General features: G+C 60.7%; 1 protein-coding gene across 2 annotated transcripts in view; it reads right to left on the bottom strand.

Moving 5' to 3' along the window:
• The window catches only part of DOT1L (DOT1 like histone lysine methyltransferase), a 71,505-nt gene that overhangs the window by 17,792 nt on the left and 32,957 nt on the right, over positions 1–20,756 (bottom strand). For both annotated transcript variants that reach the window (XM_034946253.3, XM_008972588.4), the window contains exons 8-19: positions 16,851–16,906; positions 12,329–12,408; positions 8,307–8,375; positions 7,424–7,530; positions 6,130–6,171; positions 4,600–4,710; positions 4,255–4,489; positions 3,861–3,974; positions 3,231–3,322; positions 1,440–1,541; positions 1,094–1,231; positions 484–609 (exon numbers count right to left, since the gene is read on the bottom strand). In XM_034946253.3, the coding sequence (XP_034802144.1) occupies positions 484–609; positions 1,094–1,231; positions 1,440–1,541; positions 3,231–3,322; positions 3,861–3,974; positions 4,255–4,489; positions 4,600–4,710; positions 6,130–6,171; positions 7,424–7,530; positions 8,307–8,375; positions 12,329–12,408; positions 16,851–16,906 (1,272 nt within the window). The remainder of the gene's footprint in view (positions 1–483; positions 610–1,093; positions 1,232–1,439; positions 1,542–3,230; positions 3,323–3,860; positions 3,975–4,254; positions 4,490–4,599; positions 4,711–6,129; positions 6,172–7,423; positions 7,531–8,306; positions 8,376–12,328; positions 12,409–16,850; positions 16,907–20,756) is intronic.

Below are 20,756 nucleotides of genomic sequence, written 5' to 3'. Positions count from 1 at the left end.
CACACGGCCAGCCTGCGGCCCAAGACAGAAGGTTCCACAAGCCTCCACCCAACTGTCCTCCTCCACCTTCTTCCTAGGCTGCTGCAACCGCAAGCACCCTAGGCTCAACGCCGTCACAGGGAGGCTGACGGGAGAGGCTCGGACACCACGGAGTGCAGCCTCAACCGCAACCACCCTAGGCTCAACGCCGTCACAGGGAGGCTGACGGGAGAGGCTCGGACACCACGGAGTGCAGCCTCAACCGCAACCACCCTAGGCTCAACGCCGTCACAGGGAGGCTGACGGGAGAGGCTCGGACACCACGGAGTGCAGCCTCAACCGCAAGCACCCTAGGCTCAACGCCGTCACAGGGAGGCTGACGGGAGAGGCTCGGACACCACGGAGTGCAGCCTCAACCGCAAGCACCCTAGGCTCAACGCCGTCACAGGGAGGCTGATGGGAGAGGCTCGGACACCACGGAGTGCAGCCTCAACCGCAGCCCACCTGCAGCTCCAGGCAGTGCCTCTGCTTCTCCGAGATCTGGCTCTTCAGGGCCTGCTTCTCCTTCAACAGCTTCTCCAGCGACAGCGTGGCCCAGTCCAGCTGCAGCTCCTCGCAGCGAGCCTTGAGCTGAGGGGATAGGGATGGGACAGTTGCGACTGGCTGGCTGCCTGCCCAGCACACCCCACACTCTCAGGGCAGGGTTCCCTGGGCCTGCCTCAGCCAACAGCATGTGTGCTTAGGGCACAGACCCCATTTCTGGAATAGCAGGCTGAGGATGCGGAACAAGTGGAGACTGGGGCCCCCCACGGACAGATGAGGCAGCTCCAGCACCCACACCACGATGGTGGGATGCTCGCATGACCCCACACCTCGAGCCTGCCAGAGTGTGGCTCCATGACACCCAGGGCCGCTGAGAAACCATCCAGCCGAGGGGCCCAGGCCTGCCTGCTGTGACGCGCTCGACAAGCTTTCACAGGTGGCGCAATTCGTCTGGGAACAAACCCCACAACAGAGGCGGGCCTTCCAGAGCCTCCCACCCGCACAGAGGACACACCCGCCCAGGCAGGGCCCCTCTGGTTCCACGTCCCTGTCCTCGCGCCGCGGCACCCACCAGCTGCAAGCTCTGGCCGCGGAGCGCGCGGTTGTCCTGCTCCAGCTGCTCCGACTGCTCCCGCAGCTGCTGGTTATGGGCGGAGATCTCCTTCTGCGCTTGAATCAGGTCATTGTAGGTCAGCGCCTTCACACCCAGCTGGGGACATGGGGCGGGGGAGAGGTCATGCTGGTGGCCTCCAAGGTGAAGTAAGCCCCCAGGCATGACCACCCCTGCAGCCCAGCCCCTGGGACACAGCTGGATGGAAGCATAGACAGGAAGCCACAGGAAGCCATACCGACGGACATGGACCACCCCAGCCTGCGCCCCAGCTGCCACCTGCCACCTGCCCTCTGGGGTCCACTACCTCATCCAATTTTTGCTGGAACAGCCTCCTGATCTCCTCCTTCTGGGCCTGGCAGTGGCTGAGGAGCTGCTGAGCCGCACCCAGGAGCTGGGCGTTCTTCTCCTGTAGGACAAAGAGGGCAGGTGACTAAGGGCCAGAGCAGGTGACTGAGGGCCCACAGGGAGGGCCCACGCCCTGCCTCTCATGCTTCCTGAAGACACGCTCAAGGACAGACATGCCTGAGGGGACCCACACCGGGCTGAGATGTCAAGAAATACTCAGGCCGCGGCGGGAGGGGACCAGCTCTGCGTCAGGTTCACTGCAAAGAACTGGAGGGATTGCACCTGCCACCCCACCTGGACTCAGCCAGGGCAGCGCCCCCAGCCACGCAGAGGCCGGCCAATGCCAAGTAGTTTATCCCAAGGCAATACCAGGGGATGGACTTTTCACATGGATCTGCAAGGAAGCCTTCTGCAGCGTAACAGCAAACACTCAGTGTCCAGAGGCCCACCTCCAAGGGAAGACCCCAGGAGCCACTGACACAGGACAACCTTCAGACACCAACAGAGAACAGGGCCCCGGCCCAGGCATGCTGTCAGCTACACAGTGAGCAATGCATGTGCATATATGCTCAAAGCACGCTATAAGCATTTTTTTAAAAGCAAAGCCAAAGTCCAAAATGCAAACCAGGGCTCAGGGACAGCCGACCTTGTGGCTCCAATGGCTTCTGGAATTATCTCTGGGCCGCCAGAACTTCCACCCCATAGCCCGGCCCTAGCTCCCCACTGAAGCAGGTCCTCCGAGGCTCCCAGGGCAGGGCCCCACAGCCGGGACCTCAGATGAAGGAAATCATGTATACAGTGGTCCATTTCCAGGACAAACTGCCTTGAATTGGCTTAGGTCAGCAAACTACAGAAGAGACAGCATGTACTAGGCCCCTGCTTGGATCGCTGATGCCTGCTTGTCAGCCTCCCCTGCCCCCGCTTCCCCCGGCTTAGTTGCCCTCACCTGAACCAAACAAGTTTAGCCTAAGATGAAGGTTTACCAGCCTGCAAAAGAGCTGGCTTTGTCTGTTCTTAATCAGCCTGCCCAGCTACTTAGATCATAAGTCAAATACTTGAAGAGCCCCTGAGCTGACTGGGATTGCAATGCACAAAACGCAGCAGGACAACCCTAAAGAAAACACCTACAGCCGGGTGCGGTGGCTCATGCCTGTAATCCCAGCACTTTGGGAGGCCGAGACGGGAGGATCACGAGATTAGGAGATCAAGACCATCCTGGCCAACACAGTGAGACCCCATCTCTACTAAAAATACAAAAAATTAGCCGGATGTGGTGGTGGGTGCCTGTAGTCCCAGCTACTTGGGAGGCTGAGGCAGGAGAATGGCGTGAACCCGGGAGGCGGAGCTTGCAGTGAGCCGAGATCACACCACTGCACTCCAGCCCCTGCCGAACAACCAATAGGCGACAACTGGGAAGACTGTGACCTCACAGTACTCAGCCTTTGAGGAACCAGGGGAGGGACATGTGCACTAGGGGGAAGGTTGCTTGTTCAAACTGTGCTGGGTGTGCCTATCAGACACCAGGTCTTGCAAAACCATGATTAAAAGTCTCATTTTTGCTGTTTTCCAGGTCTCTCAGTCCATTTTTTGGGTTTAAACGGGTAGGTTTGTTTCTCGCAGCAGGTGAGCAGAGGAGGGAGCCCACTCAGGCCTGCGCTCCAGGCCCTCTGCCACAGGGGACAGATGCCCAGGAACAGGAACGACCTGCCTCTGTGCGGGAAGGTGGAATGCCAAGGGGGCCAGGACCCACCTTCTCCTGGCCCAGCAGCTCCTGCAGGCTGGCCTTGTACTGGGGGGTCTTTGTGTATGCCAGGAACTGCAGGTACTGGATCTTGAAGGACTCTGGGAAGAGAGGCGGAACACAGGTGAGAAGAGAGCAGCTGAGACTGAGAGGGAAGAGGCGGGAGCAGCCCTTGAGAACGAGTCCCAGGCCTCGGCAGGTGTCAGGCACTCGTGAGGCAGGAGCTCAGCAGAGCCTGGCGGGGCCCATGCCACACGCCCCAAGCTCGCAGAGCACTCAGGCCCTCTGACCCCTGCACAGCCAAGTGTTCACTGCGTGGGGCCATCCTGGGCACTGCAAGGCCCTGAGCAGCATCCCTGGCCTGCACCCACCCCATGCCAGCAACATCCCTAAGTTATGACAACTGCAGATGTCCCAAGTGTCACCCAGCATCTCCTGGGTAAGACCTCAGACAACCCACAGGCTGCATCTGAGCCTCTACTGACCCCTGCAGCAGGCAGACCCCAACCCTGGGTAAACTTCAGTGGGGTCCAGCATGGAGGTCACGGGGGCTGCTGCGAGGTCAGTGTCACAACCCACGGTCCTCCTGGGATGACCCCAAGCCCAGAACCCTTCGCCGGACGCCTCACGCGGGCTCACCTAGCAGCTTCTGCAGCGCGGGCGGGGTGGGCGCCACCAGCAGCGGGTTGGGGGAGTGCCGCTGCACGCTCGGAGGTAGCTGGTAGAACGGGCTGTGAGGGGATCTGTAGGCATCTGGGAGAGCGGAGGGCAGGCGTCAGCACGGGGCGGGTCAGGAGAGCGGAGGGCAGGTGTCAGCACGGGGCGGGTCGGGAGAGCGGTGGGCAGAGGCGTCAGCATGGGGCAGGTGCCCAGCAACCCCTTAGGATGGGGCCACCCTGAAGGCACAGCCACAACAGGGAGGCTCCAGGGACACCCTGAACACCCGGGGCTCAGGAGGGCGGCGTCCCAGCAGAGGGGACCCCAGGCATCCACACTCGGGGAGAGCGGGGGCCGTGGCGTGGGGGCGGCTCACCCTGGGGTGAGGAGGCCGCCGTCTGAGACACGGTCTGAGCGTGCAGGGCATCCAGTGCAGTTTGGTTCTTCTTGGGCTTCCGCTCGGGGTTCGCAGTGTTCATCTTCTTGGGGCGCCCGCGCTTGCGGCCAGCCATCTTCCTCCCCTTCTTGTTTAGCTTCTTCTTGCGGGCTTTGGAGGGAGACGGCTTCTTCACGGTGGCTGCTCCCGCCTTCTCTTCCTCAGCACCAGAGTCCTGGAGGACACAAGGGAAGAACAGGGGTGGGCACAGAGCCTCCCGCCAATGGGGTCTCCCGGGCAGGGGGCGGGTGCCCTCCAGCAGCAGGAGCCAGGCTGGGGTCTTACCATGGGGGCGTCGGCGGGGCCGGCCACCTTGCCCTCTGGGCCCTTAGTGGGCGTGGCCGCGTTACTCTTGCTCTCGCGCTGCTGGCGGCGCCGGGCTGCCTCCTGTTCCTCCTGGAAGGAGAGCAGGTTGAGCCACAGGAAGCCCCAGCGCTGCCCACAGCCCTCCTGCACCGAGAGGCACGCGGAGCTCAGACTCAAGGGGGCCACAGGCCCAACTCTGTCCACTGCAAGTCCTCTGTGGCACAAATCAGGAAACTGAGGCCCAGAGACAGCAGTGGGCTGCTTGGGGCCCCGCAGGCCAGGACGTGACCCGTGGGCACGGATAACGGCATTCACAGCCACTCCCACAATCACAGATGCCTGTCAGTAAGAAGCCAGACTGTGAGCCACAGAGAAAAAGAACCACATCCAAGACAGGAGACGAGAAGCCCCTCAGGCAGCAGGACCTAGAAGCCACAGCCCACAGCCTCCCCTGCCCTCTCTCCTCTCTTCGAAAGGTACCGAGGCCCACACATGGGACGCCATGCACAAGTTCTCTGATGTGAGTTAGTGGAGGGCGCGACCCACGGGAAGGAGAACACAGGGTGCGTCGGCCACCTCGGGCCGTTCCCTGCTCTCCAGGGAAGACCCACATCCCCCTAAGTATGGTGGGAAGGACAGAGGGCCCCCAAGGGGTACCAGGCTCTGAGGCCGGGTCGGAGCCCAGCCCTGGCTACAAATCCAGGCAGTGACAGAGCCCTTCCTGTACGGAGTTCTCCGCATGCTGGTCTTGTCTGACCCCCTCCAAAAGGAAAGGACGCCCGGACAAACATCCTCTCAGCTTTGGTGGCAAATAAGCAGGCAGGTCTGAGGCTGCAGAAGCGCCAGCGGGCAGGGCGGCCACTGTGGCTCCCCAAGCCAGGCTTTCCCACCGCTGCTTTAAGGTGGGAGAGGAGGGGACAGCCCTGCCTCCGACGGTGCAGCGCGTGCAGGGCGCGGGGGCCCAGGAGCTGCACTCTGCACCGAGGGTGGGACAAGCGCACATGTGTGGCCCCCCAGGCCTCAAGAGGGGGCAGCCAACAGTGACGCACAAGCTTTTCACCCACCCAGCCCTTCAGTGCAACTCACCCCACCACCAAAACTAAGCCAAGTCACCTCCCCAAAAATAAGTATTAACAAGGGGAAGGATGGCCCAGGCCAAACCATCAAAGACAAGGCAAAGCATGAAGAGAGGCAAAGAGACAGAGAGAGGGTGGGAGAGAGAGAGAAACGGAGAGGGAGGGTGGGGGAGAGAGAGATTGAATGGTGAGAGAAAAGGGCTGGGAGAGGAGAGGAAGAGGGGGGGGACAGGGAGGAAAGGGTAGGGAGAGGACCAGGAGTGACAGTGGGGAGGAGCAGGAAGGAGGCGGGAAAGGGCACAGGGCCGGGCCCCGAGGGGCGGCAGGGCTGTGCTCCAGTCGTGGCTCCTGAACCCGGCTGCGCACGGCTTTGCATTTCCCCACATCAGTGCATGCGTGTTATTAACCCAAGAGAAAAAACACACAAACTTACCCTGAGTTTTGGGTTTTTCAGACTAGAAAAATAGTTTTCAAGCTAAAAAGAAGAAAGAGAACCCTTATTAGAAGGAGTCCCAATCTCTGTTCGGATTTGTCTGGACACCCAGGTAACAACAGCAACCTGGACAGTGGCTGGGGAGGCTGTTCTGGTATCTGGGGACAGCAGGCATGCAGCTGGAGCCCCCCAGTGGCAAACGCGGATGTGACTAACCCAGCTGTGGCCAGGCGTCACCCTCAATTCACCAGCACGCGACGGGTGGGCGGGGCTGGTTTAAGCCTTCAGAACAGACACAGGGCCCTGGGATGTGTCTCTGCTTCTGGAAGAGGGAGGGCTTTCTGCACAGAAGAACCGCGCCCGCCTCAGAGGAGAAGGCGAGAGGCTGCGCCGAGGGCGTCAGTGCCAGGGCAGCTGAAGCAGCAGCACTGCGTGGAGGTGGGGGCCACACGGTAGGCCAAGCCCCCAGAGCCTCAGCCTCAGCTCACCATGCCTCTCGTCCCAGGGCCCTCGGGGGAGCAGTGGGAGGGCGGGGTGCATCTGCCTGGGGCTGTCGGTCCCCAGACGGCACCAGCGCTCCCCAGGCAGGCTCTAGTGGAGGCTCCGAGCACTGGACAGTGAGGGTGCAGACACACCAGCACCACCGTAAGGAAAACCACCGCTACCCCAACAACAGGAACAGAGTGCCCAACCAAAGGACGGGAAAGAGACCAGGGGAAGCCTCCCAGCCCTGGAGGGCTGGCGCTGCCCACATGCCAGGAGGCTCGGGATACTCGTGCCCGGGGGGGGAAGCACCGTGGGAGGCAGGCAGGCCGCACACTGGCCCAGGGCTGTGTCAGAGGACCCTGGGGAACACAGGGAGGGAAGAAGCATCCCAGACCCCACCCATGGACCCTGGTGTCTCCCCGCTCAGGACCCTCTCACATGGAGGAAGCTGGGAACAGGGACTTGGGACTCCTATTCACAGGGGCCTCTGGATATGGCGGCCAGGACCCTTATGGTCACACATCACTCTGAAGGCCCCGCCCCACCCCAGGAGCTGAGCGTAGACTAGGGGAGACAGCACTCAGCCCTCACCCAGGACACGCCCAGTGCCTGGGAGGACCCTGGTGGGTCCTGCGGTGCGAGCAGTACTGAGGGGCCTTGAGGAGCTGGGCCTGAGCTCAGGGGCCGGGGGGCGTTGAGGGCTCTGAGGGGAGGGTCTCAGAGGCCACATGAGAAAGGAGAGAGGTGTGACGTGGGCGGGGTGCGAGACCAGGACGGCCCTGCGGCTGGGGCGCAGCGAGATACTCACTATGGTGCGGTCGATAGTGTGCAGGTAGTAGGAGACTGGCTTCCCCGTCCACGACACCGAGCCCTTCAGGGGCGAGAGCTCCACCACGCGCATGATGGTGCCGATGTCTGCAGGAGCCACAGGTGAGGCCGGGGCCTGCGCCTGCCCACAGCCCCTCCATGCAGACCTCACCCACCCGAGGGCAGGCGTGGGGACAGAAGCCTGAGCTGTGCGTCTTCCCTCTTCTCCCACACTGCGTCAGGCCACAGTGGCCCGCAGAGGCCGGCCCAGGGAGGTGCACCATTCAACACCACCTGGCCTGGGCCCCTCCAACCTCAGAAAAACAGCCACAAACCCAGCTGAGTGGAATGGAAAAGGAGGGGGAGAAGATCTGGAAGCGACTTAGATCATGGCTGCAAGAACGGCCAGCACCCAGCAACACAGGCACCTCCCGGGTGGGCGCTCCTCAGGGAAGCCCCTCAGAGGAGGCCGTGCTGCCCCGCAGGGCTGGGAGCTGACAGAGCACGCAGCACAGTGAGGCAGGCAGGGGGCATGGGAGGGGCCGGCTCCTTCCCACCGTGGGCCTGTCTCTGTCCACAAAAGTCCCGTAAATCCTTCACGCCTCCCCTCGAAGCCGGGGTCTCCCCCAGGAGTGATTCTACCCCCATGGCACACAGTGCTCTATGGGGACGTGTGTGGTTGTCGCGACCAGGGGTGCTCCTGGCATGGAGTGGGTGGACACCAGGGACGCTGCTTAGCACCCTGCACTGCCCAGGACAGCCCCACCCCACAGAAGGATCCAGCCCCAGTGTCCACAGGGTCAAGGAAGAGGGACCTAGGAATACTGCGTGTCAGATGGTTAAAATTACCCGTGTTCATCATTAACAACATGAGAGTTTCTTACCACTCAAGTTTCTACTGTTTATTCTGAAGTTCAGAGGTGCAAAGGGTTTCGAGGACACGATTCTGCCACCTGAAACACAGACACTGCTTACTGCCACACAGGAGAGAGGAAACAGAAGAGCAGACACCACTCAAGGTGACAGAGAAGGAACAACGACACGGAACACACACACGCTGGGCTCCGGGTCCTGTCCACCTGCCTACAAGCAACACTAGGAAACACCTTCCAAGTTGAAGCCTATTCTACAAATAACTTTTTTTTTTTTTTTTTTTTTTTTTTTGAGACAGAGTCTCCCGGCTCACTGCAATCTCCACCTCCCTGGTTCAAGCGGTTCTCCTGCCTCAGCCTTGCGAGTAGCTGTGATTACAGGCGCACACCACCACACCTGGCTAATTTTTGGATTTTTAGTAGAGAGCGGGTTTCACCCTGCTGGCCAGGCTTGTCTGGAACTCCCGGCCTCAAGTGAGCCACCACGCCCAACCTCCTACAAATAATGCTTCTTTAAAAAACATTCTCGGCGGGGTGCAGTGGCTCATGCCTGTAATCCCAGCACTTTGGGAGGCTGAGGCAGGTGGATCACCTGAGGCCAGCCTGGCTAACAGGGTAAAACCCTGTCTCTACTAAAAAAATACAAAAATTAGCCAGGTGTGGTGGCGCACATCTGTAATCCCAGCTACTCGGGAGGCTGAGGCAGGAGAATCACTTGAACCTGCGAGGTGGAAGCTGCAAGTGAGTCGAGATCGCGCCACTGCACTCCAGCCTGGGCGACAGAGAGAGACTCTGCCTCAAAAGAAAAAAAAAACCCACTACGCTGCCAGGCGCACAGGCTCACGCCTGTAAACCCAGCATTATGGGAGGCCAAGGCGGGCAGACTGCCAGAAGTTCCAGCCCAGCCTGGGACACAGGGAGACCCCGTCTCTACAAAAAATTAAAATAAAAAATCAGCTGGGCATGATGGTGCATGCCTGTGATCCCAGCTACTCGGGAGGCTGGGGCAGGAGGATCACTTGAGCCCAGGAGGTCAAGGCTGCAGGGAGCTATGATCACACCAGTGCACTCCAGCCTGGGCCAAGGATGAAGACCCTGTCTCAAAAAAAAAAAAAAAAAAAAACTAAGGTTTGAGAGGCAGAAAGAGCAAACCCCCAAGCCGTACACAAACAGGAACAAAATCTAACTGTAGATGCAAACTGGAAACAGTCATGCGAAAAGAATTATTTCAAATACCTCTGAACCCTGGGATTCTAACTGACTGTCAGTGATAAATGCAAAGACAAACAGACCGGATGGACACCTTCAGCCTCAGTCTGACCAACACAGTGAAACCCTGTCTCTACTAAAAATACAAAAAACTCAGCCAGGCACCTGCAAGGCTGCTGCTAAGCGTCAGTCTCACTATCACCAGCCACTATGGGGCATCTTGGGTGTGCTGCAGGAAGAACTTGGTGTCAGGAGCCGAACTTCGCAGGACCGAGAGAAACAGAGCCTTCTGTTTTTACACATATAAAGAAGGTAATCATAAAAGTCAAAATGTGGGCCAGGTGCGGTGGCTCATGCCTGTAACCCAGCACTTTGGGAGGCCGAGGCAGGCAGATCACGAGCTCAGGAGATCGAGACCATCCTGGCTAACACGGTGAAACCCCGTCTCTACTAAAAATACAAAAAAATTAGCCAGGTGTGGTGGTGGGCGCCTGTAGTCCCAGCTACTTGGGAGGCTGAGGTGGGAGAATGGCATGAACCTGGGAGGCGGAGCTTGCAGTGACCAGAAACTGCGCCACTGCACTCCAGCCTGGGCGACAGAGTGAGACTCCGTCTCCAAAAAAAAAAAAAATTAAAAGTCAAAATGGATCCATTTAAACACATGCACACCCCGCCATCCCAGCTCTCCTCCCCTGGACGCCACACCAGCCCAGGCCTGGCATTCTACACACCACTCCCCTCAGGAGGAGCAGGAAGGGCGGTTCCAGGGCCAGGCTGGGCACACAGGTTAGGCCAGTATCCCTACCAGAGGACCTCAAACATGAGCAGGGCCACGTCTAATGGTTGCAGAGCCAGGCTAACAAATGCTCATGGGCATGTCTGGGACCATCAAGGCCCCTAGAATCAGCACTGCTGGCCACCTGCCCTTCACTGGACATGTTCAAAACAGGGAGGGGCCAGACAGAAGACGCCACTGCAGTACCCTGACTCAGCCACCACGTCTGATCGTGCAGAGAAAGCTGGCGAGAAACAGCCAGAAGAGGCGTTCTAAGGCAGCGGGTATGGGGACCATGGAGGGGGTGACAGGAGCTGCCTGAAGCCACTGCTGCCTTCCTGCATGCAGCTGCAGGGTGCAGGGAGGCCCGCAGTGCTGCTGGGGTGTGGGGGCGACTGGGCGGGGAAGCATGGTGTCCTCACGTGGTTCTAAGATAAGTCAGAAACACCACTGCCACACGCACACACACACACACAGATATGCAAACAAACTCTCAAGGCACACAGATGCAGAGAGACACAGGCATGCATGCACACACACAAACAAGCAGACACATACATAGACACGGAGGCACACCGGCACGCACACACACAGGCATGCACACAGGCACAGACATGCAGACACAGGCACGCACAGGCACGCACACAGAGACACGCTAACAGACACACAGGCACACAGGCACACACACAGAGATACAGGCATGCACAGAGACACAGACACACACACACAGACACAGGCACGCAAGCACCCCCCAAACCCCCAGGTTGTGGGGCGTTGGTGCTGAAGGCAGCTGCAGACCCTCTGGGTTTTGTTTGGGAGGCCTGAAGAGCCCACCGCAGTTCTCCCCTAGCCTCTGGAGGCCTCCCTAGAGAGGACAGGTGGGGAGCAGTTGGGAGGAAGAGGGGGTACCCCCAGAGCGCCTGTCTTCAAGCCCAGCAGTGGCTCTGGAAGCCACGTCCGCCAGGATACAGATGAGGTGGTGCTTGCTGCAGGGCTTGGTGGAGAGCCTAGGAAGGCAGGCAGCACAATCCCCTCAAGGAAGACCCCAAACCTGCCCTATGTCCTGCTGGAGGGCTGGCGGGGGTTGGGAGACAATGGCAGGCTCAGTCTCCATGTTTAGGGAATGGGCAGTCCACAGAGTGTGGTCTGGGTCCCACCCTCGACTGCAGGACTGGAATCGATGTCATGGGCTGAGTTCTCCGCTCCTGAAACTACGCCAGGGCTTGGGGTTCAGAAAACAGCGTGAAGGGCCCTGCATGGGCCTGGTGACCTTTCTCCGGAGGAAGAAAACAAAACAGCTGAGAGCCCCACTCCTGCTCAGTATGGACACCAAGTTCTATGTGCTTAGGGCAAGAATAAAGGGGACTCTTGCCCCTGAGTGGTCAGCTGGCCATAAGCAAGCTGTAGGCTCAACTCAAGAAGATTCCAGGGCTGGGCACAATGGCTCACACCTGTAATCTCAAAACTTTGTGGGGGCCAAGGCGGGCAGATCACCTGACATCGGGAGTTCGAGACCAGCCTGGCCAACATGGTGAAATCCTGTCTCTACTAAAAGTACAAAAATTAGCCAGGCATGGTGGCATGTGCCTGTAATCCCAGCTACTTGGGAGGCTGAGGCAGAATTGCTTGAACCTGGGAGGCAGAGGTTGCGGTAAGCTGAGATCGCGCCACTGCACTACAGCCTGGGGGACACAGTGAGACTGCGTCTCAAAAAATAAATAAAATAAAATAAAAACAAAAATTAGCTGAGCATGGTGGCACAGACCCGTAGTCCCAGCTACTCAGGAGACTGACGCAGAAGAATCGCTTGAACCCGGGAGGCGGAGGTTGCAGTGAGCAGAGATTATGCCACTACACTCCAGCCTGGGTGACAGAGCAAAACTGTCTCAATAAAAAAAGAAAAAAAAGCATAAAGGAAGACCACCTGGCTCCAAGGGGACTGAAGACCCCAAGTCTGAGCTGCCTTCTGCAGGACACCCTGCGGGGACCTCCTGGCCACCCTTCCTCAATCATGTCACACCAGCACAGACCAGCGAGGAGGGCGCCTTACCTTCCTTCATGTTTGCAAACCGCTCCTTCAGCTGGTGATCCACCTCAGGACCAAAGGCAAAATTATTCACAAATATAACACTGCAAAACAATACTCCAGTTCAGTGCCATGAAGGCTCGTCTCACGGGCACAGCCACCCGGCGCAGCCAACAACCGCTGCTGTCGGTGCTAGGCCCTGCCCACACCCGCCCGCCACCTCCAGGGCTGAGCCCACGCAGCCGAGCACACGCCGTGGGTTTCAGGTGCAGGGAAAAGGCAACAGCGGCCTCTTCTGAGTGGGGCCAAAAACAGAGGGGGCGGGATTTGTGACCAAGTCTCTTATTGTGAATCTTGGAGTCCAGTGATCTGGGAAGGTTCACGAGCAGCCCACACAAGGTGGGAAGAGCAGCCGTGAAGGACCCACAGGCCAAGGGAAGAAGGCGGGTAGCCAAAAACAGAGGCCCAGCACGGGGCTGGACTGCAACAGGGGGCGCCAAGCAGAGGCTCCCGCTCAACTGCTGCAGAGACCGCAGACAACGGGCCCCAGGTGAGGCGCCCTTGGCAGCGTTTCAGACACTCTGGCAAGGACAGAGGAACCAGAGGCTCCCCTGCAGGCCCAGCACTGCTTTCCCAGGCCAGCCATCCTCAAACGAGGGTCCTGGGGCTGCCCATGTTCCCCACTCAGGACCGCACTTAGGGAGGCTAGACGTGAGGTCGGCTGAGCTCAGGTGGCCAAGGTGGCTGAGCGGTGCGAGCCAGAAAGACCTGGGTAACTGGGTGTTCAGGGAAGGAAGCTCCGTGATGCACACCTCCAAAGCCACCACCATCGTGAGTCAGACCCAGGAAAGGGAAAACAGGCTGAGGCCAGAGAGAGTGCAAGATCCCACAACCAGTGGGCAGCCTGTGGGAGGAGTCCCTCCTGGTCAAGACCTGCACGCTGTGCCCAGAGCCAGAGCAGGCTGAGCCTAAGGGCTGGGGCTGCCTGACAAGGCAGCGAGGCTGGCAGGTCCTGGAGAGGAACTGTGAGAGCCTGGGCCGAGCCCAGATGTCAACGGGACGCCAGAAATCTCTCGGCTTCTTAAGAGTTTGTTACAAGACAGTAATCACGGCCTGACAGCTGCGGGTCCCCCTGCGCTCCCACCACCACCCCATGGGATGGGGACACCACAGGATCAGCACGATTCCCTCCAGATGGCAGAACACCCGCCAGCAGGCACAGCGCCCCAACCCAAATGGAAGTTCACACAGGAGAGCGAACCTAGGAACCTTTTGGGAAAAGAAACCCCCATTTTCTACTTGTTCCCCAAACCCTGCCCATGGGGGACACTCAACCACAAGCCACGAGCACACCCGAGGAAGAAGAGCACAGGGAAGACAGCAGGAGCGAGGGTGCGGGGAGGACGAGGGGCATGGGGAGGATGAGGAATGCAGGGAGAAGGAGGAATGAGGGGAAGATGAGGAATGAGGGAGGAGGAGGAATGAGGGAGAAGGAGGAATGAGTGGAAGATGAGGAGTGAGGGAGGAGGAGGAGTGAGGGAGGAGGAGGAGTGAGGGAGGAGGAGGAGTGAGGGAGGAGGAGTGAGGGGGGAGGAGGAGTGAGGGGGGAGGAGGAGTGAGGGGGGAGGAGGAGTGAGGGGGGAGGAGGAGTGAGGGGGGAGGAGGAGTGAGGGGGGAGGAGGAGTGAGGGGGGAGGAGGAGTGAGGGGGGAGGAGGAGTGAGGGGGGAGGAGGAGTGAGGGGGGAGGAGGAGTGAGGGGGGAGGAGGAGTGAGGGGGGAGGAGGAGTGAGGGGGGAGGAGGAGTGAGGGGGGAGTGAGGGAGGAGGAGGAGTGAGGGGGGAGGAGGAGAGAGGGGGGAGGAGTAGTGAGGGGGGAGGAGTAGTGAGGGGGGAGGAGTGAGGGGGGAGGAGGAGTGAGGGGGGAGGAGGAGTGAGGGGGGAGGAGGAGTGAGGGGGGAGGAGGAGTGAGGGGGGAGGAGGAGTGAGGGGGGAGGAGGAGTGAGGGGGGAGGAGGAGTGAGGGGGGAGGAGGAGTGAGGGGGGAGGAGGAGTGAGGGGGGAGGAGGAGTGAGGGGGGAGGAGGAGTGAGGGGGGAGGAGGAGTGAGGGGGGAGGAGGAGTGAGGGGGGAGGAGGAGTGAGGGGGGAGGAGGAGTGAGGGGGGAGGAGGAGTGAGGGAGGAGGAATGAGGGGGGAGGAGGAGTGAGGGGGGAGGAGGAGTGAGGGAGGAGGAGGAGTGAGGGAGGAGGAGGAGTGAGGGAGGAGGAGGAGTGAGGGAGGAGGAGGAGTGAGGGAGGAGGAGGAGTGAGGGAGGAGGAGGAGTGAGGGAGGAGGAGGAGTGAGGGAGGAGGAGGAGTGAGGGAGGAGGAGGAATGAGGGAGGAGGAGGAATGAGGGAGGAGGAGTGAGGGAGGAGGAGGAGTGAGGGAGGAGGAGGAGTGAGGGAGGAGGAATGAGGGAGGAGGAGGAGTGAGGGAGGAGGAGTGAGGGAGGAGGAGTGAGGGAGGAGGAGGAATGAGGGAGGAGGAGGAGTGAGGGAGGAGGAGGAGTGAGGGAGGAGGAGGAGTGAGGGAGGAGGAGGAGTGAGGGAGGAGGAGGAGTGAGGGAGGAGGAGTGAGGGAGGAGGAGGAATGAGGGAGGAGGAGTGAGGGAGGAGGAGGAGTGAGGGAGGAGGAGGAGTGAGGGAGGAGGAATGAGGGAGGAGGAGGAGTGAGGGAGGAGGAGTGAGGGAGGAGGAGTGAGGGAGGAGGAGGAATGAGGGAGGAGGAGGAGTGAGGGAGGAGGAGGAGTGAGGGAGGAGGAGGAGTGAGGGAGGAGGAGGAATGAGGGAGGAGGAGTGAGGGAGGAGGAGGAGTGAGGGAGGAGGAGTGAGGGAGGAGGAGGAGTGAGGGAGGAGGAGGAGTGAGGGAGGAGGAGTGAGGGAGGAGGAGTGAGGGAGGAGGAGGAGTGAGGGAGGAGGAGTGAGGGAGGAGGAGTGAGGGAGGAGGAGGAGTGAGGGAGGAGGAGGAGTGAGGGAGGAGGAGGAGTGAGGGAGGAGGAGGAGTGAGGGGGGAGGAGGAGTGAGGGGGGAGGAGGAGTGAGGGGGGAGGAGGAGTGAGGGGGGAGGAGGAGTGAGGGGGGAGGAGGAGTGAGGGGGGAGGAGGAGTGAGGGAGGAGGAGGAGTGAGGGAGGAGGAGGAGTGAGGGAGGAGGAGTGAGGGAGGAGGAGTGAGGGAGGAGGAGGAGTGAGGGAGGAGGAGTGAGGGAGGAGGAGTGAGGGAGGAGGAGGAGTGAGGGAGGAGGAGGAGTGAGGGAGGAGGAGGAGTGAGGGAGGAGGAGGAGTGAGGGAGGAGGAGGAGTGAGGGAGGAGGAGGAGTGAGGGAGGAGGAGTGAGGGAGGAGGAGGAGTGAGGGAGGAGGAGGAGTGAGGGAGGAGGAGGAGTGAGGGAGGAGGAGGAGTGAGGGAGGAGGAGGAGTGAGGGAGGAGGAGGAGTGAGGGAGGAGGAGGAGTGAGGGAGGAGGAGGAATGAGGGAGGATGAGGAGTGAGGGAGGAGGAGGAGTGAGGGAGGAGGAATGAGGGAGGAGGAGGAGTGAGGGAGGAGGAGTGAGGGAGGAGGAGGAGTGAGGGAGGAGGAGGAATGAGGGAGGAGGAGGAGTGAGGGAGGAGGAGGAGTGAGGGAGGAGGAGTGAGGGAGGAGGAGTGAGGGAGGAGGAGGAATGAGGGAGGAGGAGGAATGAGGGAGGAGGAGGAATGAGGGAGGAGGAGGAATGAGGGAGGAGGAATGAGGGAGGAGGAGGAATGAGGGAGGAGGAGGAATGAGGGAGGAGGAGGAATGAGGGAGGAGGAGGAATGAGGGGCGCAGGGAGGATGGCAGGACTGGGGGAGCAGGGCCCAGCCGGCTGCTGACCCCACCTCCCCGGCTGCCCTCACAAGCGCCTTGGGCCTCCAGGGTCCCTGGCACACGCTGGAGTGCTGTGGCCACACCCAGGCTGGGCAGTGGAAAGCTCGGGGGCCCAGCCCAACCATACAGAGCCCGTGGCCACCAGGACAAACAGGTGGCAGTGGGGACGGACCTGGACAGTGCCCTGAGCTCCCAGGCCTGGGTGTGAGGTGGCGCGGAGGGGCAAGCCCAGGCAGTGCAGAGGTGGCTTTTGGGACCAGGAGGGGCTGCTCCCTCGAGCAGCCCTCATCGCGCTGTGAGGGTGCAGCCACTCCAGAGGGGATGGATGGAGACAGGAAGACCCCCAGACCAAGCCTGAGCGGGGAGGAGGCCCAGGAACCCAGACGAGAGGGGCCCACAGTGTCCCAAAGTCAAGGGGACAGGCAGCAGGAACGGGCTCACTGCCAGCAGGGTCTGCAGGGCCGACAGGGGCTCTGCTGGGCACGTCTGCTCTGCGTGCCCGCAGAGGGAGACCCAGCGTGAGGGAAAGGCGCCCTTCCTGTCCCCACCGGCCTCTTTCCTGCCACAGCCAGCACAGGAGCGAGGGGCCGCTCCCAGTCCCCGGTCCCATGGCCACTGCCCGCCTGTGAGCGCACACCCCACATGCCCTGCATGCCCCACGCTGGCCATACCTCGTGTTGGCGATTCGCTCCCTCCACTCTTCTGAGAGGAAATCGCCTCTCTCCAACTGAAAGAGAAAACAGGTGTGAGCGCGGACCCCTGGCCTCCCTGGCACCCCCAGCCCGCCCAGCCCCTGTGAAGAAAGAATGGAATGAACACAGCTCCGCTTGCAGTGAAGGAGCAGGAGGAGGCCCAGGCCCCACCGGCTGCAGCCCTGGGAGCTGCAGGCAGAAGGGTCCGTGAGAGGGATGCGCAGAGAACGGGCAGGACCTCCTGAGAAGCCGGGACAGGTCCTCGTGCTCCAGCATCCGCTTGGGGAGGCCAGGCCCAGCCAAGGGGACTGCGGTCACACCAACACACACCTGCAAGCCACGCTGCAGTCTCCTAGAAATGTAAGCTCAAAATCAGGGGCTGCAGCCACTCTCAGGACCAGAGGCGGCCAGCAGGGGCGCCCTGAGGCAGGGCCTGCAGTCCCCACCATGCTGGGCTCCAGGCAGGGCCTGAGGGAGGCCACGGGGCGCTGGGGGGCACCCTCCGCGGCAGGCAGCGACACTCGGCCAGGCTGAGAAAGCCTAGCGCCGAGCTCTGTCCCTCCCTCACCAACCACAAGAAACACGCACACAGGGAAGCTGAGCCGCCAGTCCCTGGGGGCGTCTGCCCTGAGCACCGCTGACGGCCTGCTAACAGCAGCGCTGTCCCCACAGCTCCACGCCACACTCACAGCAAGGCCAGCTGCAGCCCGACGCCAGTCCACCTCCAGACCTCAAGACCTGGCACTGTCCAGGAGAAAACACCTCTTATTAACCTAGCTGTCCAACACGGTAGCATCTGGACAACCAAGACACCGCCTTTCAAATCCTTCAAAAACACTACCACCTCCATTCCCAGGAGAAATAAAAACATGTCCACACAAAAGCCCGGACACAAATGCCTCCAAAAGCCAACACAACTCATCACAGCCAAAAGGTGGAAGCAGCCAAGTGTCCATCAGCAGATGAAAGATCAACACAGCACAGCGAGGCCGCGCACACATGGAAGCAGGACCCCAATGAGAACAGGAGCCAGGCTCCAACCCAGGCCACAGCGCGGATGCACCTTGAGGACGCCACGCTCAGTGAGAGACGCCAGACACAGAAGGCCACGCAGTGTCTGATCCTGTTTCTGTGAAATGTCCAGGACAGGCCCATCCAGAGACAGGAAGGGGATTCATGCTGGGGGCTGGAGTAGTTGGGGGTGAGGGCACCTGGGTCACAGCAGAAGCCCACACCAGCACCCCAAGAGCCGAGGGAGAACCAGCGACACTCCTTTTCACACAACAGCCACAGGCCTGGTGCCCCACCCAGTGTCTCTCAGGATGGGGAGGGAGTCCCTGAGCAGAGAGGGTAACACAAGCAAGCCGCTGCCCCAAGCAACAGGGTGGCCCACCCACTCAGCCCCAGAGAGACAGGGACACCCCCCTAGGCCCGGAGGACAGGGCCACTCGTCCACCCAGACGCAGATCCAGAGGGCAGGGCCACCCGCCCCGGCCACGAGCAGCTGCACATCCTCCGCTCTCCAAGGCCGGGGGAAGCCCCCAGGAGGGGAGGAGACGGGATGGGAGGTGCGCAGGCGAGCCATCCTGAGCCTCTGCAGGTGCTGGGCCACCCCCCACACCCGTCTCCTCCCTCTCCACACCTGACAGACCCTCTGAACATCCCTCATTCCCCGTGGACAAGCCACCCAGGAAATGACTCAAATCCCAAGTCCTGAGCAGCACTAAGCAGATCCGGGCTCGCATCACAGACCTGGGGCTGGGAACCCTCCCTGGGGTCCCCCACGCTCCATGACAGGATGGGCTCTGGGGCCGAAGCTGTTCCTGCAAACACCGTGGTTTATACGCAACCCTGCTTCCCTCTGGAGTATGAAATGCCGGCCCCATAGGAAGCGGGGGTCTGGGTCTCTAGGAGCCTCCCTGGTGACACTGCTCAGGCAGGACTTGGAGCCTCCCAAGTGGAGCACGGGCAAAGCCACAGAGAGTTGCTCCGAGGGTTTCCTCCAATATCAGATGCAAGTTTCCATCAGAAAGGGCAGGGAACAGTCAGGTGGAAGCCTCTCTGACCCACCCTCCGCAGCAGGGTTGGCTGTAAACAGGACGGATGCTAGAGGCAGAGGCTGGTACTGACACCTGCCTTCCCCACCACCAGGTTCTTTCTGACACGTGTTGCCAAAGCCACGAAGAATGCCACGCTTTCCCCCAAATCATGCTCCCAGACACATCTCAGGAGCCACTGGCCTGACCGTGAGCACCTAAACCTGCACGGAATCCAGACCACGAACGCAGCTCCATGCCAGGAGCACCTGTGCCACACTAGACACCACGCTGCTCAGCCGTGTCATGGACCCAGGCCCCAGGAGGCAAGGTGCTGACCCCGACGCTGACAAGATGAGGCAGAAGGGGGAGCAGTGCTGCGGCAGCCCCACCACCCGACAGCACCCCTCTCCTGAGCAAGGCTCAGCCCAGCCAGACCGCGCGGAGGAAGGCACCATGGCGCCCTCCTGGCCATCGCTGGGAACCATGGCGAGCGCTTCCATCCTCTGTGCTGGGATCTGTGTGGCTCTCCTGCCACAGCCAGGAACCCATGTGGGAACTTCCGGCCAGAGTGCAAGTGGACCCAGAACCCAGGACACCACACAGCTTCCACTGTGGGCACAGCATTTGGGAACAATCACCATGAGAAAGGGAAGGAGAGCCGGGCCCACAGCCCTGGATGCGCAAGTCCTGGTCAAAGACAGCAGAACAGAAGCTGAGGGAGCGCCACCCAGAGACCAAACCAGACAGGCGTGGCCGCAAGGAAGCATCGCAGGCCACGGCTCCCACCACGGCAGAAAACCCCTCAGCGGCCCATCAGCCAGCAGAATCCCGCCTTGGATAAACAGAATCGCACGCCGACCAAGGCGGACGCATTCAACACTGGAAACCCATCACAGCAACGGGGTGAGGAATGGAAACCACAGCACCGCGCTGACACTAGAAGCAGCAACGAAAAAGCGCGCGCTGCACACTCAGGACCACGGGCTTATCCTCCACCCGAGGGAGAGCATCCACACAAGCCCGCCGCTAACACCGTGCTCCGCGGCCAGGGGCTCAGCTGCCCGCCAAGAGCAGGGCAGGGAAGGGTACCCGTCTTGCCCTCACGACTCACATCGCATGGGAAATGCCAGCGCCGGCCAGCACAAGGGGACGGGAAAGGGAGAGGAAAGGGACATGGACTGCTAAGGAAAAGGCAAAGCTCCGTGTTTGCAGGCGACACAACTGTCAACGTAGGAAACCCCAAGGAGGCCCGGCACGGTGGCTCATGCCTGTCATCCCAGCACTTTGGGAGGCAGAGGCAGGAGGATCACGAGGTCAGGAATTTGAGACCCGCCTGACCAACATGGTGAAACTCCATCCCTACTAAAAATACAAAAATTAGCCGGGCGTGGTGGCACGCACCTTTAATTCCAGCTACTCAGGAGGCAAAGGCAGGAGAATCACTTGAACCCAGGGGGCGGAGGCTACAGTGAGCCAAGATCGCGCCACTGCCCTCCAGCCTGGGCGATAGAACAAGACTTTCTTTCACACACACACACAAAAAATGTGTCTGAACTCCTGGGCTCAAGTGATCCTCCAAAAGGTTCATCTGCCAGACCACCACAGCCAGGACACCCAAGGCAGAACCAGTTGGCAAGGGCTCCTGACCCCGGTCAGGGCCACCAGGGATCGGGGCCCTGCACCCTGACACTGGCCTTCACTTGTGCCGTGGGACAGTGCGGAGGGGTCTGAGCTGGGGACAGGGGCGCATGCTAGGCAGGACGCACGCCCACTCGTGGCAATGACAGGAATGTTGAGGCCTCACAGCGATCCGAGGAAGGCCCTGGCTGACAGGCCCACAGAGGGC

The sequence above is a fragment of the Pan paniscus genome, chromosome 20, assembly GCF_029289425.2.
Source record: "Pan paniscus chromosome 20, NHGRI_mPanPan1-v2.0_pri, whole genome shotgun sequence".
Taxonomy (NCBI): Eukaryota; Metazoa; Chordata; class Mammalia; order Primates; family Hominidae; genus Pan; species Pan paniscus.
This window is presented reverse-complemented; position numbering and strand designations above follow the sequence as displayed.